Source organism: Stenella coeruleoalba (assembly GCF_951394435.1).
Source record: "Stenella coeruleoalba genome assembly, chromosome: 8".
In the NCBI taxonomy this organism is placed as follows: Eukaryota; Metazoa; Chordata; class Mammalia; order Artiodactyla; family Delphinidae; genus Stenella; species Stenella coeruleoalba.
In genome coordinates, this window is record NC_137154.1 from 69,493,673 (window position 1) to 69,519,592 (window position 25,920).

General features: G+C 41.7%; 1 protein-coding gene across 1 annotated transcript in view; it reads left to right on the top strand.

Annotated features, from left to right (window-relative positions):
* Positions 1 to 1,558: 1,558 nt before the first annotated feature.
* The window catches only part of HEPHL1 (hephaestin like 1), a gene marked incomplete at both ends in the record, with an annotated part of 90,571 nt that continues 66,209 nt past the window's right edge, over positions 1,559 to 25,920 (top strand). Inside the window, 2 exons of the mRNA XM_079928744.1 lie at positions 1,559 to 1,728; positions 22,225 to 22,469. Coding sequence (XP_079784870.1) covers positions 1,559 to 1,728; positions 22,225 to 22,469 — 415 coding nt within the window. The remainder of the gene's footprint in view (positions 1,729 to 22,224; positions 22,470 to 25,920) is intronic.

Here is a 25,920-nt window from a genome sequence, read left to right on the forward strand (position 1 = left end):
AGCGTTCGGTGTTTTCAGTGTTCCAGATTTTGGCCATTGTGATAGGTGTGTAGTAGCATCTCATTGTCATTTTAATTGTCATTTTAATTCCCTAATGACATATGATGTGGAGCATCTTTTCATATGTTTATTTTCCAACCGTATATCTTCTTTGACCAGGCGTCTGTCGAGGTCTTTTGCCCATTTTTTAATCAGGTTGTTTGTTTTCTTATTGCTGAGTTTTAAGAGTTACTTGTATATTTTGGATAACAGTTCTTTATCAGATGTGTATTTTGCAAGTATTTTCTCCCAGTCTGTGGCTTTTCTTCTCATTCTTTTCACTCTCACAGAGCAGAAATTTAGTTTTGAAGTCCAGCTTATCAATTATGTCTTTCATGGATCATGTCTTTGCTGTTTTATCTAAAAAATTATCAAGCCCAAACTCATCTAGATTTGCTCCTATATCATCCTTTAAATTTTCTTAACAATCCCTCCATCCCCATTTTACAAACCCAGACTTAGTGAGGTCAAGTTATTCTTCAGTGCCACTAAATTAGTAACTGGTAGGACTAGATTCAGACACAGGTCTGTCTAACCTCAAAGCCCAGCCAGGAGGCTGTCTCCTTCATTCCATGGCTGCTGCCTCAAGAGTAACTCTGCATGGGAATCAGATTGGCTCTCTTCCAGGGTTGGATGAGGTCTCTTTCAACACGGAGATTCTAGGTCACAGATTAGAATCAATAGAAGAATGAGCATCCCTTCACCTTTTTGACCCTAAGACCTGCTACTGAATTTTTTCTTCATGTGCCTGAAGGGTACTTCTTCCTTATTATTTTCATTCATTCTAAGAAAGGCAGCTCTCTGCCCTTGGGGGTGATGGCCTCTAAAATTTTGGCTGAGCTGGGCGATTGAGTGCCTCATTTTTGCTGATGGGATTTGAGAGCCTCTGGGGAAGATGGTGCACGAGCAATGGAGAATTAGTGAGGTTTTACAATGTTGTTATAAACTGTATGATGTGAGTTGATTGTTTCGTGTAGCCTCATGAAACATGAAAGCCTCATGAAAGTTGGAGAAGGTGGAGGATGAGTACATCACTCCCTCTGCCTTTTCGACAGAGATGAAGTCTTCTTTAATGCTTGGGATTATTTCCTGATGCTTCACGCAGACCCACCCAGTTTTCCAATTTTAATATGTTCTTGTAATAGGTGTAGAGAAAAAAAGAGAAAGCAGGGGGAAGCCATCAGCCCAACTTGTTGTACTGACATTCCTGGCAAAGATGAAAGACTAATGTCAGAGCAGAGCACAAAACCTTACAGAAACAAGTCTGCTTGGTTTGGAGAGTAAATAAATAAGCCAGTTACATTACTAGGATGGCTGGCAAAAGTTTGGTCATCATAGCAGCTACCCCATGGAGCTTGCTTTGCTTATACAAGTTGTCAGCCTCTGTCCCAACCCCAAACTACCCAAGTAGGAGGAGCTGAACCTTGTCCATTCCTTATTTATAACTAGCTCTGAGTGAGGGGGAGGGACAGGCAGTGTTGTCTCCTGTGCAGGCTGCTTGCCTGAGTTACATCCACAAATGCCTCGGAAGCGGCCAGCTGGCTGCATCCTTCTCCTTACATTCCTGGGTCTGTCTGGGATGGTTGGCGCAGTTACCAGAACATACCACATTGGGATTGTGGAGGAATACTGGAACTATGTACCCCAAGGAAAGAACGTTATTACTGGGAAAAGTTTCGCCGAAGACAAGTGAGTGAAATTGGGGTCCCCATAGACTCCCAGGTTTGGCTCCTTTTTGAATCTGCTTGGGGAAGGTTGTGTACCTTGGGTGGCTACAGTGGGGGTGAGTTGACCTAAATCAACAGGAGGGGTTTTGTGTTTGCTTGGAGAGCCCTTGCATGGGCGAGTGTGTAATTTGGAAGAGACATTCTTAGCTCCATCTATTCACAGCCTCGTCTGTGAAGAGCCATGTACAAAACCATGTGTTTTGAATAATGGCTTACTCTCTATATGGACAAGTTTCACTAGGTACCACTAAGAACTTCCAGGGGTTCTGGACTCACTGTGTTAAAAAAAAAACTTAAAACTTGGGATAAAAATTTGAGGAATTTCAAGAATTCTTCACTGTTAAAACACATAATGTTTTCTTAGTTTTTATTTTTGGAATGAAACGTCATAATTAGAGATAAGTATGCTCTAGGTAGTTACATTTTGTTTTGTAACGTTTAAAAAAGGGGGACAGTTATAATAGATTTGGCTGGTATTTTAAGAGTTTCCTTGAATCCACTTAGAAATGGCTTTATTTTGCTGGTGAGAGGTTTGTTCCAGCCCCAGCTCATTCAATCTGAGGGCAGTATTTATCTCCAGAGCCCAGGGCATAGCTGGGTGAGATGATGCTGCAGTCTTCTATGTCCCTGACTTTTTATTTTTGCAGAAAATAACGCTTGTTACCCCTCTTCCTCCCAGAGTGCTGTGTCTTAAATCTCTCATTTGCTCCCTGGAGTTCCCTCTGAAATCACCTGCTGGCTACAGAACTGTCGTGCACATTTTCAACGTTGTAGTTCTTAGAACATCTTTTGAGATGTTTTGGCAAATAGTCATATATTCGGATGCTTGTTCCTTTCTTGATAGGCAGAGCCCAGTGCATTCAAATCCAAGTTCCATTTTTTAAAGATGAGGTTAGTTGCTAAGATTCATGGGGTCTGCCAGCATGTCTTTAAATGCCAGGTCCCCCTGCCCTGGGGAAAGACCAAAGACCCAGTTGGCTTGGACACACGGCTTCCAGGTTTTCTAACAACACAAAAGAGGCATAGTCATGTTTTGTTTATTCAAGAAGGATGATGCTCATGCCAGCCAGGCTACCAAGAAAGACTTTTCCTTAAGCTTTGTACCAGGAAATTTAATGTCCAGGGGCTATTTCCAGAGAATGCTCTTGACTTCTTTCAATCTCACATCTGCTGACAATTGATGGTTGTAGTTTGTACTGTGACACATGGATATGGGGTTGAAAGACCCTCCTAACTGCCAGGGGCTTTCCCTGAAAATAGAGCTCTGCTGTCCTCAAAAAGGCATCAATAGAAAAATGATCACTGTGAGCAGCTATTGGACGGGAAAATATTCAAGATGTGTGCATTGAGGGTAGTGAGTGTAGTCTTTAAGCGCAATGTGATGTTGGACACATTTCCATATGCACAGAATTCTGTCTTTCTCCTGAAATGCCCGTGCCAGTATAGCTGTTTGGTAGCATTTACTCTGACCCAGTGATTGCACCAGAGACTTTTAATTCATTACTGCTCGCAGATGTTATTATTCCCACTCTACAAACAAGGAACTGAGGCTCTGAAGTTAAGTACTTGTTTATAATGTAAAAGGCAGCACCAAACTCACATTGCTTTGACTTCAGAGCCAATATTTTTTCACGATGCAACCTTTTCCTGGCAAAGGTGATCCTTTCCCATTGAATTAAACTCAACTTTGAGGGAAGTCAGGGATTCCATTAATAAGAACTTTCTAGAAAGACCCAATTCTTTACCAAGGGCAGGTTTAGTCTCACTTGTCACTCTTTCCAGAAAGACATTGAAAATGATCACTGATGTCAGTGACCAAACCAATTACCTGGGTTCATTCAAAAACCCAAAGTACTTTATTTTTTTAATTTTTATTTTATATTGGACTATAGTTGATTTACAATGTTGTGTTAGTTTCAGGTGTATAGCAAGGTGATTCAGTTATACATATACAGATGTCTATTCTTTTTCAAATTCTTTTCCCATTTAGGTTATTACAGAGAATTGAGCAGAGTTCCCTGTGCTATACAGTAGGTCCTTGTTGGTTATCTATTTTAAATATAGTAGTGTGTATATAGTGTATATATTAATCCCAAACTCCCAATTTATCCCTCCCTCTGCCCCACCTTTCCCCTTTGGTACCCATAAGTTTGTTTTCTATGTCTGGGAGTCTGTTTAAAAACCCAGAGTACTTTAAATACTCAAATACTAAAATGCCATTTTCACAAGGCTGGGTGCAGGAAGAAGTTAGGGGATCTCTGTAGATCATTTCAGCCAGAAGATGGTGCTTTGAAGAAATTACAATAAAATGTATGAAAATAGTTATGGTGAAAAAGAAAAGAAAAAAAAAGAGAATAGGCATGACTAAAACACCGTTTGTCATCAGATTAGAGTAAGGTGGTTTAACAATGCTGTGGTTCCATAGAGGAGTACTCCTGCCCTTTAGGAGAAGCTGGCGTACTAGATGTCATACCTGTAATGCCAAGGTCCCCAAGGGTTCCCTTCTGGTGTGTCAAGGAGCAATGTTTATGCGGGGCAGACTCCTGACTCTTAAAAGGGAGCCTGAGTGAGGATGTGATGCGTGCTGGCTTTTAGCAACAATCATGCCAGGAAGTGCTACTCACGTGGCCAGTGGCTCAGGGCAAGTTTCTAAGAAGGTACAGTTGTGGTTGGCTGCTGACTCTTGCTTGAAGACCACAGGACACATGTCTCAGGTGCCATGGTTCACAAGTGTCATGGGTGCCACAGGTGACATATGTGAAGATGTCACGATTATGGGACAAGTATGGAGTTCACTATGTGTGCTCTGCATTGTGCCATTTCCCCCAGAGCAACGAATCATCTTGGGTGATGTGACCATGCCTCTTAGCTTCTGCAGGATGTAGACAGCACTTCTGAGGACTCTCTGCTGGTTAGATATTCACACCCAGAAAGTGCCCAATATTTAGAAGTTCATGACAGCCGGGTGCCTAGTATTCCATTACGAGTGGAAAGAGCCTAGACTAGAAACCAGGAGCCCTGACTTCTAGTCCTTGCTCTGCCCCCAACCTGCTGTGTAACCTTGAACATGTCACATAATCTCTCTGAACATCAATTTCCTTACTTTGTATAGCAAGGGAGTTGAAACACAATCCTTAAAGTCACTTGAGAAGTATAATTCTAAGGCATTAGACATAACTTTCAAAACCAAATGAAAAACATCTTACCTTACTTGCCAGTTCTAGAAAGATCTTTTGCAGTGCAAGGAGAGAGATGATTTGCAAATGTTCAGCCTAGAAATCAGAGTTGAAGAAAGCCTGAGAGTGGGGATATGTGACAATTTTTGAAGTATTCTATATTTTTATTGACCCATTCATTTTTTTCCCTATTCTTTAAGAACAGTCTCCAATTCTTCACTTCACCCACAGAGTTTTTCCCCACAGCCCTGGCTTATTCTGATCAGCTTCCTTCCCAACCCCTCATGGAGCTTTATCTGGTGTCTTTATCTGGCCTTGGACACAGTGTTTCCTTCTCCCTGCTTTGCTCTCTAGTGGTTTGATGTACACCAGTCACCTCTGCAGCTGGAGGATGAGTGCTCTGTTGGTGGAGAGGAAGGCCCAGCATATGTAAAATAACCCCTCTTCCCTACACAGAGTTTGTCAGTGACAGTGACCCATGGAGGACTGAGAAAGGCCGGTCATTTGGAATCAGAAGTTCCTTAAAAAACTACAAATAGAACTACCATATGACCCAGCAATCCCACTACTGGGCATATACCCTGAGAAAACCATAATTCAAAAAGAGTCATGTACCAAAATGTTCATTGCAGCTCTATTTACAATAGCCAGGACATGGAAGCAACCTAAGTGTCCATCAACAGATGAATGGATAAAGAAGATGTGGCACATATATACAATGGAATATTACTCAGCCATAAAAAGAACTGAAATTGAGTTATTTGTGGTGAGGTGGATGGACCTAGAGTGTGTCATACAGAGTGAAGTAAGTCAGAAAGAGAAAAACAAATACCGTATGCTAACACATATATATGGAATCTAAGAAAAAAAAAAAAAAAGATCATGAAGAACCTAGGAGTAAGATGGGAATAAAGACACAGACCTACTAGAGCATGGACTTGAGGATATGGGGAGGGGGAGGGGTAGGCTGTGACGAGGTGAGCGAGTGGCATGGACATATATACACTACCAAGCGTAAAGTGGATAGCTAGTGGGAAGTAGCAGCATAGCACAGGGAGATCAGCTAGGTGGTTTGTGACCGCCTAGAGGGGTGGGATAGGGAAGGTGGGAGGGAGGGAGATGCAGGAGGGAAGAGATATGGGAATATGTGTATATGAATAACTGATTCCCTTTGTTATAAAGCAGAAACTAACACACCATTGTAAGGCAATTATACTCCAATAAAGATGTTAAAAAAATTGCTATTTACTGATCACACACACACACAAAAAGTAAGAACTAATCACTGTCAATTTAGTTGTTCTGGTTGCTTTATCTTTGAATAAGGGGAATGGGCAAAAATTAGGGGGAAAGAAAGGTGAGTGCCAAAGTTTCAGTGATGTAAAAAATCTTGGAAACCAAAATTAGGCAGTGCCAAGAGCCTAATAAATCCTGATTCACAAGGATGAGATAAGAAATAAATTGAAATCATTTCACCAAGGTATGATAGCCATCAGATGGTGCCATTGAACTTTCCACTTGGTACCTTTTCTTGATCATAGGGGTCAAAAACATAATTGAGACTATAAGCATGGATGTTTCCTAGAAAATATAGGATTTAGGAGTTACATTCTATTTAGAAAATTTTTCTCCTGATGAATATATTCCTCCTCTTCACCATTGGGCTTAATGGGGACACAGGGCTCCTTTGACTTGCCTGGGGATGGTGTTAGCATTTGATTCACTCTTGCCAGTCCTGCTCATAAAGTGCTTAATTAAGGTGTGACTGTGCTTCAGTGGTAAAGCCTGGTCTTTAATGGAACCAGAGTGGATCACCTTATTTAAAGTTACAATTCTCACCAAGATCTCCTTAGGCCACCAACACACAAGCAGGTTGTTTTTCTTCCCAGTGAAATGCAGGGGTCTTCGTGGGTGCTAACTCACGGGCAGACCCATACTTGGACACGAGTGAAACTGATGACTACTCAAACCCCAAGTTAGGGTCTGTTAAGGGAGTTTACCCAGCCATATCACTGTGGCAGCCCAGTTGACGGTAAAGGCTTTTGAACACCCCCTATGAGCAGGCCCTAGGATGGGGAAGTCCCTGTATGTTTACCTGAAAGAAGAGCCAACTGAAGGGAAGCAGGTAGAGGAAGAGAAAGGCTTTTATACGCTTTGAAATAAAGAGAAGGATCTCACCTCATTAGCGCTTGGTCTTAGACAGATGATGACTTTCAAATCTCAACTTCTATCTTATCAGCAGAAAAAATCATGTGTTGGGCCTGATGCCTTGTGAATCTCTTGGGGTTGCTATATCAGTTAGTGATTGCTTTTGGCTGCCAGTAGAGACAAGACTAGAGTGGCTTAAATAAATTAGGGTTTGATATACTCTTATGAAAGAAATGCAGAGGTGGCCAGTCTAAGGCTGGTGGGACAGGTGGCATGATGGGATTTCAGAGGCCTTCTATATTTCTGACCCACTATCCTTAGCATGCGACTTTACTCCTCAAGGAAGCTTATGGTCACAAAATGGCTGCTAGGACTCAGCCCTCATGCCTGTTATCCAAGAAGGAAGAGAGAAAGGGGAAAGGTAGAAGGGCCATAGTTTCCGCTGCATCAGCCCTTTAAAGGGCTCTCATGAAAACCCCACCCAACCAATTCTACTTACATCTCATTGGATACTCAAAGACACAAAGAGGACTTGGAAATATAGACTTTTAGTTTTGTGCTTTTTTGGGCCTGAATAAAAGCAGGGTTTGATTCTGTTACTAAGAAAGGGAGCAAGAATATAAGGCAGCTGGCAGTCCCTGCCACCTTCCCCTCCCTAATTCTCCCTTTTCCCCATCCTTCATGAACACCATCTTAGTCCCCCTCTTCCCTTTCTCACCTCTGGGTAGTGGGACACCAAGGTCTGTGGGGTTTGAGAGAACTCAAAGACAATATAATAGCTGTCCTTGAGTCCTTACTATATTCCAGGGATTGTCATTAAAGCTTTCCCTGCCATGTATAGGGGTGACAGATCTCCTGCCCTGGTCAGGGGGACCAGGAGGCCCAGGGAAGTTTTCCTTAGCCAAGTGTAGTCCAAGTGGTCTAACAAGATGCCAAGGCAGCCTTGCCTCCTGGCGAGTGTGGGGCTCTGGCATCAACTGAGAAGCTTAGAATTCTTGCTCCATTTACTAGGCAAGTAGTTGAGTCTTCTTCTTCTTCTTCTCCTTCTCCTTCTCCTTCTCCTTCTCCTTCCTCAATTTTCTCATTAGTGAGATGGGGATAATGACAGTCCTTGCATGAGGGGGAAGGTATATTCATCCCCTGTGGCTGCTGGAACAGATTATCACAAAACTAGGTGGCTTAAAAGAAGAGAAATTTATTCTCACCCAGTCCTGGAGATCAGAAGTCTGAAATGAAGATGTTGGCAGGGCCACACTCCCTCTGGAGGCTCTAAGGGAGAATCCACTCATTGCCTCTTTCAGCTTCTGGGGACTGCTGACAATTCTTGGCTTGTGGTGGCATCACTCCAATCTCTGCCTCCGTCTTCATATCACCTTCTGCTCTGTGTGTGTCTTATCTCCTCCTTATGAGAACACTTTTGCTGGCATTTCAGACTCACCTGGATTATCCAGGATCATCTCCTCATCTCAAAATCCTTAACTTAATTACATCGGCAAGGACTCTTTCTCCAAATAATGGGATTAGGATGTCAATTTATCTTTGGAAGCCATCATCAGCCCACCACAGGGTGGGTATCAGGAGATATGTAAATGCTCAGATATGGTGCCGGGCACTGGGTTAGCGCTCAGGAAATGTTTGTCTTCATGGTAGCCCTCCTGTCTTGAGGGGTTCTCTGGAGAGCAGGATATCCATGGGAAAGAGACCTCAGGTGGTCACATTTTCCTCTTTTCTAGTTAGAGTTCTGCCAGAAACGATCATAACTCCCCTGACTCCCACTGATTGAGCGCTAACTCTCCCAGACACTGTGCATGGGGCTCCACATCTCATTTACCCCTCGCAGTGGCTCTGCCATGGTCAGCGGTTTACAGCTGAGGAAACTGGGGTTCAGAGAAGTTAAGTCACTTCCCCAAGACTTCACAACATCAAGGCAGGCATTGGAATTCAAGCTCATTCTCTTTTCCCTTTACTATGTGTATTTGGTGCCTGGGGGGCTTCTGTGGAAATGAAGTGGGAGAAGGGGGAACTCAAGACTTAGGGGATGCCAGGGGGAAACCAGGGTGAGCAAGGTGTAGAGGAGCGCATCACTGGATGGGATAGCTTCAAAAACTACTAATCTGATTAAGGTCGTGGCTGTGCCCGAGCTGCAACTCGAAACTGCCATCTTCACCCTTCCTTTTGCCACGTGGCACTTGTCCCAATCTAGTCCTGTTTTCTCATTGGTGAACCTCAGTCCATCTCAAGCTCAGACAGCACCATTTGTCCTTATTGTGACTACATGATCTCACATGTTTGCTCTGACCACACCCTCTGCTGATGTTACTTTGCAGCTCGTCTTCATCCTGCATCCCCCCAACACACACTCAGACATTTGGGCTCTATACGGTTAGTTGTCCCTTAATATAGAAAACTCGGTGTTGCTATTCATTCACCAATGCCTATGTTTTGTCTTCCCAACCAGATGGGAAATCTCTTGAATACAAGGACTGAGAATTATACATCTTGACTCCAGTTTCTAATTTAATGTCCCATATACAGTAGAGGTTCAACAACTGCTCGATGGTTGAATGGAAGGGAAAAAAAATCCCACTAAAAGATCCAGGTTGTGGGGGACAGAGATGCTGGTGAGCTGCACAGCCCCAGTGAGCTACAAACCCCTCGGAATCTAAACTGGCATCCCACCTTTGCACTGGTTAGAGGATTTCCACAGGCAGGTTCGTTCTGACAATGATTGATCTCACCTGCCTATGGAAGGTGTCTCCCTTCACGGTATTGCCCCTGGCCTTGGCAATGTAAACGTTTTGTCTTTAAAGCAGTAGTTAATGGGACACTTCCCAACCCCACTGGATTCCTTCACAGCAGGAAATAGACACATCCTCAGCTTGAGTCAAAATGTTGGAATGTAGGTTGAGGATGAATCTGAGGCGTGGTGATTACTCAGTCACTCAGAGTGGGGTCACCCTGAAGATACACTAAAAATACAATATACGACCCAACAACTTGGGCATTCTAATGAGTGCACTCAAGCTAAACCGGAGGCTGCTTCCTGTGGATGGCCCCTTGAAGTCACCCACCTGCTTTGTTCCTTGGGCATGAATTGCATCTTCTAAGACTCATAAGAGCTGGAGCTTCTATCCTATTGTTACATATGTATTATGTATTGTTAGGGGTGGTTTGCTGCATAGACACTGGAAAGACTTTCTCTTACTTCCACCCCTCCCCTACCTTTTTTTTTTCACATCACCACCCCCCATCCCCCACCGCTTACCCCCCTTGGTGTCCATACATTTGTTCTCTACATCTGTGTCTCTATTTCTGCCCTGCAAACTGGTTCATCTGTACCATTTTTCTAGGTTCCACATATTTGTGTTATACATTATTTGTTTTTCTGTTTCTGACTTACTTCATTCTGTATGACAGTCTCTAGGTCCATCCACATCTCTACAAATGACCCAGTTTCGTTCCTTTTTATGGCTGAGTAATATTCCATTGTATATATGTACCACATCTTCTTTATCCATTCATCTGTCAAAGAGCATTTAGGTTGCTTCCATAACCTGGTTATTGTAAATAGTCTTGCAATAAAAATTGGGATGCATGTGTCTTTTTGAATTACGTTTTTTTTCTGGGTATATGCCCAATAGTGGGACTGCTGGGTCATATGGTAATTCTATTTTTAGTTTTTTAAGGAACCTCCATATTGTTCTCCATAGTGTCTGTTTCAATTTACATTCCCACCAACAGTGCAAGAGGGTCCCCTTTTTTCCACACCCTCTCCAGCATTTGTTGTTTGTGGATTTTCTGATGATGCCCAATCTAACTGGTGTGAGGTGATACCTCATTGTAGTTTTGATTTGCATTTCTCTAATGATTAGTGATGTTGAGCAGCTTTTCGTGTGCTTCTTGGCCATCTGTATGTCTTCTTTGGAGAAATGTCTATTTAGATCTTCTGCCCATTTTTGGATTGGGTTGTTTGTTTCTTTAATATTGAGCTGCATGAGCTGTTTATATATTTTGGAGATTAATCCTTTGTCCGTTGATTCGTTTGCAAATATTTTCTCCGATTCTGAGGGTTGTCTTTTCGTCTAGTTTATGGTTTCCTTTGCTGTGCAAAAGCTTTGAAGTTTCATTAGGTCCCATTTGTTTATTTTTATTTCCATTACTCTAGGAGGTGGATCAAAAAAGATCTTGCTGTGATTTATGTCCTCTAAGAGTTTTTTAGTGTTTGGTTTTACATAGGTCTCTAATCCATTTTGAATTTATTTTTGTGTATGGTGTTAGGGAGTGTTCTAATTTCATTCTTTACATGTAGCTGTCCAGTTTTCCCAGCACCACTTATTGAACAGACTGTCTTTTCTCCATTGTATATCCTTGACTCCTTTGTCATAGATTAGTTGGCCATAGGTGCATGGGTTTATTTCTGGGCTTTCTATCTTGTTCCATTGATCTATGTTTCTGTTTTTGTGCCAGTACCATATTGTCTTGATTACTGTAGCTTTGTAGTATAGTCTGAAGTTAGGGAGTCTGATTCCTCCACCTCCGTTTTTTTCCCTCAAGACTGCTTTTGCTATGCGGGGGTCTTTGTGTCTCCAAACAAATTTTAAGATTTTTTGTTCTAGTTCCATAGATAATGCCATTGGTAATTTGATAGGGATTGCATTAAATCTGTAGACTGCTGTGGGTAGTATAGTCATTTTCACAATATTGATTCTTCCAATCAAAGAACATGGTATATCTCTCCATCTGTTGGTATCATCTTTAATTTCTTTCATCAGTGTCTTATAGTTTTCTGCATACAGGTCTTTTGTCTCCCTAGGTAGGTTTATTCCTAGGTATTTTATTCTTTTTGTTGAAATGGTAAATGGGAGTGTTTCCTTAATTTCTCTTTCAGATTTTTCATCATTAGTGTATAGGAATGCAAGAGATTTCTGTGCATTAATTTTCTATCCTGCAACTTTACCAAATTCATTGATTAGTTCCAGCAGTTTTCTGGTGGCGTCTTTAGGATTCTCTATGTATAGTATCATGTCATCTGCAAACAGTGACCGTTTTACTTCTTCTTTTCCAGTTTGGATTGCTTTTATTCCTTTTTCTTCTCTGATTGCCATGGCTAAGACTTCCACAACTATGTTGGATAATAATGGTGAGAGTGGACATCCTTGTCTTGTTCCTGCTCTTAGAGGAAATGCTTTCAGTTTTTCACCATTGAGAATGATGTTTGCTGTGGGTTTGTCGTTTATGGCTTTTATTATGTTGAGGTAGGATCTCTCTATGCCCACTTTCTGGAGAGCTTTTATCATAAATCGGTGTTGAATTTTGTCAAAAGCTTTTTCTGCATCTATTGAGAAGATCATATGGTGTTTATTCTTCAATTTGTTAATATGGTGTATCACATTGATTGATTTGCATATATTGAAGAATCCTTGCATCCTTGGGATAAATCCCACTTGGTTAAGGTGTATGATCCTTTTAATGTGTTGTTGGTTCTGTTTGCTAGTATTTTGTTGAGGGTTTTTGCAACTATAATCATCAGTGATACTGGTCTGTAATTTTCTTTTTTTGTAGTATCTTTGTCTGGTTTTGGTATCAGGGTGATGTGGCCTCATAGAATGAATTTAGGAGTGTTCCTTCCTCTGCAAGTTTCTGGAAGAGTTTGAGAAGGCTGGGTGTTAGCTCTTCTCTAAATGCTTGATAGAATTCACCTGTGAAGCCATCTGGTCCTGGACTTTTTTTTGTTGGAAGATTTTTAATCACAGTTTCAATTTCATTACTAGTGATTGGTCTGTTCATATTTTCTACTTCTTCCTGGTTCAGTCTTGGGAGGTTATACCATTCTAAGAATTTGTCCATTTCTTCCAGGTTGTCCATTTTATTGGCATAGAGTTGCTTGTAGTAGTCTCTTAGGATGCTTTGTATTTCTGCAGTGTCTGTTGTAACTTTTCCTTTTTCATTTCTGATTTTTTTGATTAGAATCCTCTCCCTCTCTTTCTTGATGAGTCTGGCTAATGGTTTATCAATTTTGTTTATCTTCTCAAAGAACCAGCTTTTAGTTTTATTGATCTTTGCTATTGTTTTATTTGTTTCTATTTCATTTATTTCTGCTCTGATCTTTATGATTTCTTTCCTTCTGCTAACTTTGGGTTTTGTTTGTTCTTCTTTCTCTAGTTCCTTTAGGTGTAAGTTTAGATTGTTTATTTGAGATTTTTCTTGTTTCTTGAGATAGGCTTGTATAGCTATAAACTTCCCTGTTAGAACTGCTTTTGCTGCATCCCATAGGTTTTGGATTGTCGTGTTTTCATTGTCATTTGTCTCTAGGTAATTTTGATTTCCTATTGATTTCTTCAGTGATCTCCTGGTTATTTAGTAATGTATTGTTTAGCCTCCATGTGTTTGTGTTTTTTAGGTTTTTTCCCTGTAATTGATTTCTAATCTCATAGAGTTGTGGTCAGAAAAGATGCTTGATATGATTTCAATTTTCTTAAATTTACTGAGACTTGATTTGTGACCCAAGATGTGATGTATCCTGGAGAATATTCTGTGCACACTTGAGAAGAAAGTGTAATCTGTTTTTCGATGGAATGTCCTATAAATATCAATTAAATCTATCAGGTCTATTGTGTCATTTAACCCTTGTGTTTCCTATTAATTTTCAGTTTGGATGATCTGTCCATTGGTGTAAGTGAGGTGTTAGAGTCCCCCACTATTTCTGTGTCACTGTCAATTTCCTCTTTCATAGCAGTTGCCTTAGTAATTGAGGTGCTCCTATGTTGGGTGCATATATATTTATAATTGTTATGTCTTCTTCTTGGATTGATCCCTTGATCATTATGTAGTGTCCTTCCTTGTCTCTTGTAACATTCTTTATTTTAAAGTATATTTTATCTAATATGATTATTTCTACTCCAGCTTTCTTTTGATTTCTATTTGCATGGAATATCTTTTTCCATCCCCTCACTTTCAGTCTGTATGTGTCCCTAGGTCTGAAGTGGGTCTCTTGTAGACAGCATATATATGGGTTTTGCTTTTGTATCCATTCAGCAAGCCTGTGTCTTTTGGTTGGAGCATTTACTCCATTCACGGTTAAGGTAATTATCGAGATGTATGTCCTATTATCATTTTCTTAATCGTTTTGCATTTGTTTTTGTAGGTCCTTTTCTTCTCTTGTGTTTCCCACTTAGAGAAGTTCCTTTAGCATTTGTTGTAGAGCTGGTTTGGTGGTGCTGAATTCTCTTAGCTTTTGCTTGTCTGTAAAGCTTTTGATTTCTCCATCGAATCTGAATGAGATCCTTTTTGGGCAGAGTAATCTTGGTTGTAGGTTTTTGCCTTTCATCACTTTAAGTATATCATGCCACTCCCTTCTGGCTTGTAGAGTTTCTGCTGAGAAATTAGCTGTTAACCTTATGGGATTTCCCTTGTATGTTATTTGTCATTTTTCCCTTGCTGCTTTCAATAATTTTTCTTTGTTTTTAATTTTTGCCAATTTGATTACTATGTGTCTTGACATGTTTCTCCTTGGTTCATCCTGTATTGTACTCTCTGTTCTTCCTGGACTTGGGTGACTATTTCCTTTCCAATGTTAGGGAAATTTTCAACTATAATCTCTTCAAATATTTTCTTGGGTCCTTTCTCTCTCTTGTCTCCTTCTGGGACCCCCATAATGCGAACATTGTTGTGTTTAGTGTTGTCCCAGAGTTCTCTTACACTGTCTCCATTTCTTTTCATTCTTTTTTCTTTATTCTGTTCTGCAGTGGTGAATTCCACCATTCTGTCTTCCAGGTCACTTATCCATTCTTCTGCCTCAGTTATTCTGCTATTGATTCCTTCTAGTGTATTTTTCATTTCTATTATTGTATTGTTCATCTCTGTTTGTTTGTTCTTTAATTCCTCTAGGTCTTTGTTAAACATTTCTTGCATCTTCTCGCTCTCTGCCTCCTTTCTTTTTCTGAGGTCCTGGATCATCTTCACTGTCATTATTCTGAATTCTTTTTCTGGAAGGTTGCCTATCTCCACTTCAGTTAGTTGTTTTTCTGGGGTCTTCTCTTTTTCCTTCATCTGGTACACAGCCCTCTGCCTTTTCATCTTGCCTATCTTTCTATGAATGTGGTTTTTGTTCCACAGGCTGCAGATTTGTAGTTCTTCTTGCTTCTCTCCCCTACCTTTTCCATTTTCTATCGTTCCTATGGATTTAAACAGTTCCTATGGTTTCAAATAGTTACTATGGGTTTTATGCTAAGTACTACAGAAATGTGATTTCCAAACTTGTATGCACATTGGAATTGTATTAGTCAGAATAGGTCAGGTTGTGCTACAGAAACAAACAAGCCCCAAATCTCAGGAGCTTGATATCACAGAGGTGTATTTCTCATCCACTCTGGTTCACAGAGGACCAATGACTCCAGGACAGCTGTCCTCCCCAAACAAACTAGCAGCCAGGCTGCTTGGATCTTGAGATCTTACTATCTTCATTGGAGGCTTCCCCTACAGCAGAGGAAGTGAGGAGTCTTGCAATGGCAGTTAAATGCCCTGGTTCAGAAGTGACACATATTACTTCCACTCATAGCCTGTTTGCCAAAATCCCATAGCCCCACCTAACTGTGAAAGCTCTTTAATCTCCCCTTTTCATGGGAGGAAAGAAAAATCAGAATGGGCAAGCACTAGAATGCCCTGTTGTAGGAACTGTTTGGTGAGGAAAAATAAAGATATCACAGGTCCTGCCAGCAGAAAGTCTGATTCAATTGCCCTGAAGTGGGGCGTGACATTTTTGGGAAATGTCCCAGATAATTCTGAGATTGTTGGTACATGGGTGGACATTTAGGAACAACTATGATAGAAAACCTAATTCTCTCTTGGAGTGACCATTGGCTGTTTAGGTGATAAAAATGACACACATCCATGAATGCACAAAACAAGTTGACATATAACTCAGTACTAAAATATGCAGTATATGCAATGCGTTGTAGGAAGGCAGCGAACACTTCCCCTCCCTGTGATATGCTTGCCTGTTGTTAAGGTGGCTTTGCCAGACAACTCATGGTAAGGAACTCTTGCTCAGCACACATTTCCATGTAGGTATATGTGTGTGCAGGCATGGTCACACATGCTGGGAACCTGAAGTAGAGAAGTGAGGAGGCTCAGATGTCCATCTTTCCCACAGAGCCTGTTGGAATGACAAGCTCTTATGAATAATCTCATTATAGCTTTTTACCCTTCAGGCTGAACCTAGAGAGGACACCAGAGATTCTGAATCTAATCCTTGCTCTGTCATTGACTTACTGGGTGACCAGTATAAAGCCAGGCAACTATGCCTACTCTGGGACTAATTAGCCAGCCTGAGGATGACTCAGTTCTCCCTCTGCTCTTCTTCCTTCTTCTTCTGAACACTCCGTTCAATTAGGACTAGTATTCAGCTGCTAGTTAACAGAAAAACACTGTTTTCTTAAGCCCAAAAATCACTGGCTTAAGTCTATTTATTGACTTACACAAAAGAAGTCCAGAGGTTGGCAACTTCAGGGTCCCAGGTTCTTTTGGCTTTCCACTTGACCATCCCTAGGGTGTGACCTTCTTCCTCATTCTCTCAAGATGGCTGCTAAAGCTCCAGTGGTCATGTCTTCATTTTGGGCATGGATAATGGGAAGAGCGAAGGACAGAAAGAGTCTCTACTAGCTGAGTCCAGAGAAGTACCAGGGAGTGATATATGCTTACATCTCATTGGCTAGAACTATGTCACATGACCATGCAAGCTGCAAGTGAGGCTGGGAAACACAAGAGCCTCTATCATAAAGCTCCATTGTCAGGTATCCAGACTTTTTATACCATTCCCTTGCACACGGAAATGTAGGCTTCTGCCTTGTAGAGCAGAAGTGAACTCCTGCTCCTGGGCAGACACATGTAGGCTCAGTGGATACACAGAGGCAGAAGACCTCATGTGCACAGACCCAAGTGTCCCCAAGACCTCGGTCCTGATGCTTAGATAGTGGACTTGGATTTGTCAAACCAGAGGCTGAGCAGGTGCTGTGCTCCCTGGTCAGGATGCCAATCTCCTCTGTGGGGAAGGAGCTCCCACCCTCACAGCACACTTTGTGGTGGCAGCTGTGTTTTCAGAGGTAGAAGGCACACAAGAAGAGAAGTTTGACCCCTCAGTAGCCAAACAGCCGGGACCCTAATGTCTAAATAAAATGTGAGCTTGTTTTTATTATGAAAGTAAGTACAATGGTACAGAGTAAAACATTCCCACAGTACGGTAGAGGGTGAGTAATAGTAAACTTCTCGTCCTTTCTTGCTCCTGTCTGTGGCCTCAGTCCCATGTCCCAGAAGCTACACTTCATGGTTTCCCTGGACGTATTTCCAAATGTTTTCTTTGCATGTATATGTACATTGTTAAAAACACACACACACAAATGAGATCATACTTTACATGCTGTTCTGCAATTTGCTCTTACCATTTAGCATCTTGGTGATCATGCCATCTTGCTACCTGTAGAAACACCTAGTTCTTTTGTATGGCTAAGTGGTATGACTGTGCCCTAATTTATTTTCCCAGTCACCAGCTGAAGAAATTTGTCTTTACAGGCTTTTGCTACCAAGATCATTGTTATAATTCTCTGACCCTTTTGTCCAGATTCCTGTGTTCTCAGTTCCATTATCTGCATTGGAAGCTGAGCCTGGCATCTAGGGGAGAGAGAGCTTTGCTGCCTCTGGGAGGACTGGCCCTGTGATTCCTGGAGCACTGGCTTTTCTCTGGTCAGGCCCATCCCTGGCTTCTCCGTGGGGGCCTGAACCATGGCTTCCTCCTTTGTCCCAGGAACCTCGCCCCATACCGACTCCACACAAAGGGCAGGGTGAGGTCGACACATGAGCGTGCCTGGGCAGGCTAGTAATCTGGTGTTCTGGGCAGATAAATAATTTGGGACTCCTTCAACTGATACCTGCAAAAACATTTGTTCAACCCTTATTTGTAGGAAAGGCTGTGTGCAGAGGAGAGGAGCACATTGACCTCTGGCTCCATCAACCTGAAAAGTCTGCAGGGTGGGCAAAACTACCATTCATACTAGAGACTGCTGGGAGCTCTGTTGCAGGAACTGCTTGGGAGCTTGTATCTGAGTCACTGGTATACGATCATTTGATAATGTCTTCAAGGAGATGAACATGAAGCCTTGAAAATACCTGTTATTTTGCTTTTTGATCTGTCGTGCTTAATGAAGCTAACAGAAATCCATTGCTGATACAGAGACTATCAGACCTGGTATGGCTTCATCAACAAAGGAATTCTAGGGCATTCCCTGGCAGTCCAGTGGTTAGGACTCAGCACTTCCACTGCCATGGCCCAGGTTCAATCCCTGTTCAGGGAACTAAGATCCCGCAAGCCGAAGAGCGTGCAGCCAAAAAAAAAAAAGGAATTCTCTGCTGAGATAGGACCCAGAAAGAGGAAAGAGGAGGGGAGGAAAGTTGGGAAAACATGATGTTGAAGTAAAGAGAGACAATGAAACTTCCCATGTTGGCCAGAGAAAGAACCAGATCAGACAGGGCAAGCAGATGCCATACCTGGGCCACTGGGAAAGGGAGGCTTAGCTAAGTTGAGGTCAGGTCAGCTGAGGTCAGACACCAAGGAAGAAAATCTCCCAAATCAACCGTGAAGGTAAACAGAGCCTTGGTCAGCTATGTAGGCTTGGTATTCAGAGGTGGAAGCTCAGGAAGGAGTTTGATCAAGTGAGCAGAAGCAGGTGGGCAAAATCAGATAGGTGGGTACAATGAAGAGAAGTCAGATATGGGGTTCTACCAAAATTGTCTTCCCCAAACAAGTATATGGTCAAATTTCCTGCTCAAGAATCTTCAGGGGCTATTAATTGTAGCTATAATATATACTAATGCCTTAATCCAACATTCACAGTTCACTACAATTTCACTCCCATTGAGTACTGACTTCTAATTTCTCTCCCGCCCCCCTACCCCCTTGCTCAAGCCATCCCTTCCACTTGGAGAGCTCATCGTCTCTCCCTCTCTCCTAAATTCTCAGGGCATTTTATTCTCCTCTTATAATTCTTATTCATCTCTCTTGTGCAGCCAATACTGTCTTTGTCCCTTGGGTCCTGTTCATATTTTTATCTAAGCAACACCTAACCCTGCACCTCACATGCTTTAGGTCCTCAATCTGTACTTGTTGAAAGTCAGCAGAACAGTTTTCAAGCTCATCACAGGACTGAAATAGGGGAGATGCATGTGAGAACTCTGGGAGAGTTCTCAAAGGTGTGACGTGCACTGATGGGATAGACAGACCCTATTGCAGGGGCAGGGAGGGTCTTCCTTTTGATCTCTATCCACAGTAGTCATGTAAATTGTCAAGTGCTTGTCCTATCATGGGGAGACAGTCATACATGGGTATAAACTTTATATATTCTGGTCCAGGAAATATGTCTACCTCAGGAGGACCACTGTTCCTGGGTCTGTCTCTGGACAGAATGGGAATGTGGCTTGGGTCCAGCTACAGACTGAACCCCAACTATCTAAGGGTTTATAGCTCTGCGTACTGATGTCTGAGGCTGGGACCTGGGACAGGACAAGGATACCTGAATCATGGCATCTGCCTAGGGTTCTGACTCAGATGAGGGAGAGGAATCAAAGGGGGAAAGTGTGCCTTATACTGGGAGGGGTGAGGCAGGGGAAGAATTGGTTCAGGGCACTCTGGAGGAAGCTGGGAGTCTGGAGTTGCCCTAGTTTCCCTCGGGTTGAAGCAATCAGCCACTCTATAGCTGTCCCTGAACTAATCACTGGGGTCCAGGGTGGCTTGGTTGGGGGAAGAATTACACCAATTTGTCCAGGCCTGGATCACAAGCCCTCCCTCCACCAATATATGAGGGGGCTTAGTGTGCTAATAGTTTAGGGTGAGTCACTTGCTCCATTGCTGGAGGTGGGTGTGGTGCCCCACCCAAAGCATATATAGAATGAGAATGGGAAAGGTGTCCTCTTAGACCAAAGAATGTAGTGTGGGTGCGGAGTTGGCAAAATGTCTGCTCTATCAGCCCTTTCCATCTTCTTTGCTTGGGTAACACTTCTTTGCTCTTTGAGACCACATTTAGGCATTAGTTCATCTAGGAAACCTCATCTGATCTGTCTTACACTCAAGATTATATGCCTGTGTTCTCATGTTACCGCACCGAACATGGATCCACGTACCCAGTGTGCAGCAAAGCCAATCTACTAATACCGGTTGTGGTGATGGAAAGTACAGCATTTATTGCAAGGCACTCAACATGGGGCCAAGCAAAGAGAACAGGCAGCTCATGCTCAAAAGACCCAAATTCCCCAGTGGTTTTCAGGGAAGGGTTTTTAAAGGTGAGGTGGAGGGATGTGTGATCAGCTTGTGTATGTCCTTCTGATTGGTTGATGGTGAGGTAATGGTGGTGTTTCGGGAGTCTACATCATCATCCTCCTGGTTCCAGCTGGTCTGGGGTTGACGTGCTGGTGGTCAGCATGTAGTTAACTTCTTCCTCCTGGTGGGGGTTTTAGTATCTGCAAAACAACTCAAGGATATGGCTCAGGGTATTTTCTATAGCACCCGGTGAGGAACTAAAAGTCCTTGACTTTGTTTTATGGCTAAACTATTCTTTTGTCTTGCTTGACTGTTTTCCTTTGTTTCTGCATTTTCTCACTTCTCTGAATAAATTTGCTCTTTGGAAGTTGGGGAAGGCCCAGGAGGCTAAAGCTTTTCTACAAACAAGAGGTGGGGGACACCAGGGGTCTGTCACTGGTAAGTCCCCATAGAGACCTGCTTGGTTTCAATAACTCTTCCTTCTAGAATGAGAGCTCCTTCAAGTCTTTGAATTTTTTCTCTGTATCCCCAGGACTGAGTACAGGGCTTGAGATACTTACAGTTTGTTGAGTGACGGAGAAGTAATGCATGCACGTGTGCAGGAGGGTGTGCCAGAGTGGGAGTTGTCTGTTGACTCAGCTTCATTGGAATGGCTGCACCCAGGAGCTATTGCTCAAGCAGAAGCCAATACTTCTGGGATTGGAGCACTAACCACATAGATTGAGAGTGGGGAAGGGGGTTCCATCTCCCAGGGGAAGATGGTGTGACCACCTGCAAAATAGTGTCACCAGTGTTGCTATCGTCTCAGGCTCCCAAACCCTGGGCTGAGTCTCCCTCTCACCCCAGGAGGGCATCTGGTCATATTAAGTCCTAGAATCCTGTTTTTTTCACATCCATCCCTTTTTTTCCTATTGCATCACACCCTTCTAATCTCCTGACAACCTCCCTGCCCCCCATCTTTGCTATCCCCTTTGCCTGACTCCTCTAAAACTTTCACACCACTGCCATAAGGATCATTCCTAAATACTGATTATCATGTCACCCATTTTATGAAAAACCTCAGTGAGTCCTCAGTTCTTCCAAGATCAATTCTAAATTCTAAATTCTTCAACCTATGATAACCATATGATAAAGTTCATTATCAGTCTTTCCCCAGAATTTACACGCATCCATACTTCTCACTACTCACCTTCCAGAACTCTGCCCCAGCCTATAACTTGCTTTCCTCCCACATCACCCATACTTCTTCCTCCTTGTTGCTCATGCTCTGTCCCTGCTTAGTGTCCTCAACTTTTCCACTTTGTTATCCAATCCTACTTCTCCTTAATTTCTGCATTTTATATGAGGTTTTTCTGACCTCTTTCACTCACAGCAATCTTTTCCTTCTGTGAACAAATATATTCCTAGAAAAACTGAGCCAATATCCATTGCATCAACCACTCAATTGGTACTTACTTAATCATATATTGCTCTGAGTAGTTACTTAATTCTTTCATTATTAGATCATAGACTCCTACTGAGAATGCGGTAAGTGCATAATAAGTGTTTGTTGAATGAAAAGGGGCAAATGGACAGTGTGACTTTAGAATATTTTGGTTTTGTTTTAGTTTGGTTGTGAATACTATTTGTTTCTGGCTTGTCACTTAACTCTAAGACTCCATTTCCTCACTAATAAATTGAGGATAATCTTACCAACTTTACAGAGGCTGAAGGGTTTTGGTGAACACCAAATGAGAAATCATGCTTACAAGTACTTTGTGGACTATTAAAGTAAGCTATTAGGATTTCTCTTTGAATTTCAATTATAAAATATTTTCCTTCTTACTTTTAGACTTGCAACCTTATTTCTCAAAAGAGGATCCAACAGGATAGGCGGTATTTACAAAAAGGCTGTTTACAGACACTACACAGATGAGACTTATTCCACGGAGATCCCCAAACCTCCCTGGCTTGGATTCTTGGGCCCTATCTTGAGAGCTGAAGTGGGTGATGTGATTGTCATCCATTTAAAGAACTTTGCTTCCCGACCCTACTCCTTGCATCCACATGGCGTTTTCTACAACAAAGATTCAGAAGGTAAATATCAATCCTATATTATTGGTGTCTTCTCTCTCCTTCTTAAGTAAGACAACTGTCAGTTGCAATGAACAGGATTCTAAGAACACATTCTAAGATTACACGTATTCTTTTGTCTTCTCCCTCCCCCCCTCCCCCTCATCCCATCTCTATCTGTCCCCACCTTTTATTTCTCTTTTTCTTACCCTATTTTCTTCCTCTCTTCTTTCTCACTTTTCTTTATGTTGCTACAGAACTGGGTGTTGGCGTCCCTTGACACATGCTCCACCGCGGCCCCAGAAACACACTAACCTTCCTGTCAGTCAGTCTTGACTGGGTCCCATGTTGGATAAGGGGCAGAGTGCACAACGGATTCCTGTGTCCTATCACCAGTAACAGCCTCAGCTATGGGGAGGGTGTCTCAGTTCACATGGACCTCAACTTCCCTGCTTAAGGCTACTGTCTTTGGTGCTTCCTTTCTGAAGCATCCCTGCCTTCTTTTTTTGGTTTGTTTTTTTTTAATTTGATTTATTTGTTTGTTTGTTTATTTATTTAGGCTGCGCTGGGTCTTCATTGATGCGCGTGGGCTTTCTCTAGTTGTGGCAAGCGGGGGCTACTCTTCATTGCAGTGCATGGGCTTCTCGTTGCGGTGGCTTCTCTTGTTGTGGAGCTCGGGCTCTAGGCACATGGACTCAGTAGTTGTGGCTCGAGGGCTCTAGAGTGCAGGCTCAGTAGTTGAGGCACACAGGCTTAGTTGCTCCGCAGCATGTTGGATCTTCCTGGACCAGGGCTCGAACCTGTGTCCCATGCATTGGCAGGCAGATTCTTAACCACTGCGCCACCAGGGAAGTCCCCCATCCGTATCTTCTTGTTTGTACTTAAATAGCTTCAATAGCACAGTTTCCTGAGTACTCCCTAAAGTTAAATTTTTTTTAAAAGCAACATTCTTAGGCTTTTGAGATGGAAGTATTTCTCCGTCTTCAGAAGTATTTTTCACATCTCTCATTTTATTCTTGCTCGTGACCAGGTGGAATGTGTCAAATGATGTTAAACCTGCTACACTACTGGCTCTGAGGAACATGCCAGGAACAGCACCACTAACTCTGATGCAGCTTACTTTACCACCAAGGACGAGCTTTTGGCTATTAAATATTGTCCTAAGGCAACAAAACTTGCCTGGAAGTTGCCATAGACAGGTCTGTCTAAGCAGCCAGAGGAGACACCTCTGATGATGGACACAAGATTAGGAGTGCCCTTTGTTCTTGGTGCTTTTCCTCCATCTGAAGTGCAGCAAACCTCTCGGTCCCAGATTTGGTTAGTTCTGAGTAGGTGAAGGTCAGCACGTAAAATTCATTACCTTCATGATACTTCCACTGAGTGCCCACCAGGTGCCAGAGACTGACTGTGGGTCCTGGGAATAGAAGATAAATGATTCATAGGCTATAGTTGAAAATCAATAACTATAAGTATAAGGGTTTATTTCAGGGCTCTCAATTCTGTTCCCCTGATCTATGTGCTTACCCTTGCACAAACACCACACTGTCTTGATTACTACGAATTTATAGTAAGTTTTGAAATTGGGTAGCATAAATTCTCCAACTTTGCTCTTCTCAAGACTTTTTAGCTACTCTAAGTCCTTTGCATTTCCATATAAATATCAGATGAACTCATTAATTTTTACCAAAAAAACCCCACAGAACATCAGCCGGGTTTTGATTAGGATTGCATTGAGTTTTATCAATCAGTTGGGGAGAAATTGTCACCTGCATTTAAAAGATGAATTGCCATCTTGACAATATTGAGTCTTTCAATCTGAACATGGAATTTAGACTTCTATTGTCTCTAAACAATGTCTAGTTTTTAGTGTACAAGATTTGCATTTCTTTTGTTAAATTTATTCAGAAATATCTTATTCTTTCTGATACTGTTATAAATGGAATAGTTTTCTTAATTTTATTTTTGATTGTTTGTTACTAGTGTGTAGAACTACAATTGAGTTTTATATATTTATCTTGAATCCTACTATCTTGTTAAACTTGTTTATTAGTAGATGTTTAAAGGGTTCCTTGGAATTTTCTAAATACAGAATCACGTCACTATGAATATAACGTTTTATTTCTTCCTTACCAATGGGTATAACTTAGCTTTTTCTTTGGCTTATTGCACTGGCTAGAACTTTCAGGACAGTATTTAATAACAGTGGCAAGAGCAAACATTCTTGCCCTGTTCCTAGTCATAGGAAGAAAGCATGCAGTCTCCCTCCCATTAAGCATGATGTTAGATGTGGATTATTCTTAGAAGGAAGTTCCCGTCTATTCCTAGTTTGAGAGTTTTTAATTTGATAAGTACTGGATTTTTAAAAATTTAATCTTTATTTTATATTGGGGTGTAGTTGATTTACAATATTATGTTAGTTTCAGGTGTGCAGCTAAGTGATTCAGTTATACGTACACATATATCCATTCTTTTTCAGATTATTTTCCCATATAGGTTATTACAGAATACTGAGTAAAATTCCCTGTGCTATATAGTAGGTCCTTGTTGACTATCTATTTTATCTATAGTAGTGTGTATGTGTTAATCCCAAACTCATTATTTACCCCCCCTCCACATTTCCCCTTTAGTGACAATATGTTTGTTTTTGAAGTCTGTGAGTCTGTTTCTGGTTTGTAAACAAGTTTCAAATTTTCTACCATTTTCTTTAGATTCCACATATAAGTGATATCTTATGATATTTGTCTTCGTCTGACTTACTTCACTTAGTATGATAATCTCTAGGTCCATCCATGTTGCTGCAAATGGCATTATTTCATTCTTTTTATGGTTGAGTAATATTCCATTGTATATATGTACAACATCTTCTTTATCCATTCCTGTGTCTATGGACATTTAGGTTGCTTCCATGTCCTGGCTATTGTAAATAGTGCTGCAATGAACATTGGAGTGCATGTATCTTTTCAAATTATAGTTTGCTCTGGATATATGCCCAGGAGTGGGATTCCTGGATCATATGGTAGTTCTATATTTAGTTTTTAAAGAAAACTCCATACTCTTCTCCACAGTGGCTACACCAATTTACATTGCCACCAATAGTGTAGGATGGTCCCTTTTCTCCACACCCTCTCTAGCATTTATTGTTTGTAGACATTTTGATCATGGCCATTCTGACTGGTGTGAGGTGACACCTCACTGTAGTTTCAATTTGCATTTCTCTAATAATTAGTAATGCTGAGCATCTTTTCATGTGTTTTTTGGCCATCCATATGTCTTCTTTGGAGAAATGTCTATTTAGATCTTCTTCCCATTCTTTGATTGGATTGTTTGGGTTTTTTGATATTGAGCTGCATAAGCTGTTTGTATATTTTAGAGATTAATCCCTTGTGGGTCTCTTCATTTGCAAATAATTTCTCCCATTCTGTGGGTTGTTTTTTTTGTTTTGTGTATGGCTTCCTTTGCTGTGCAAAACCTTTTA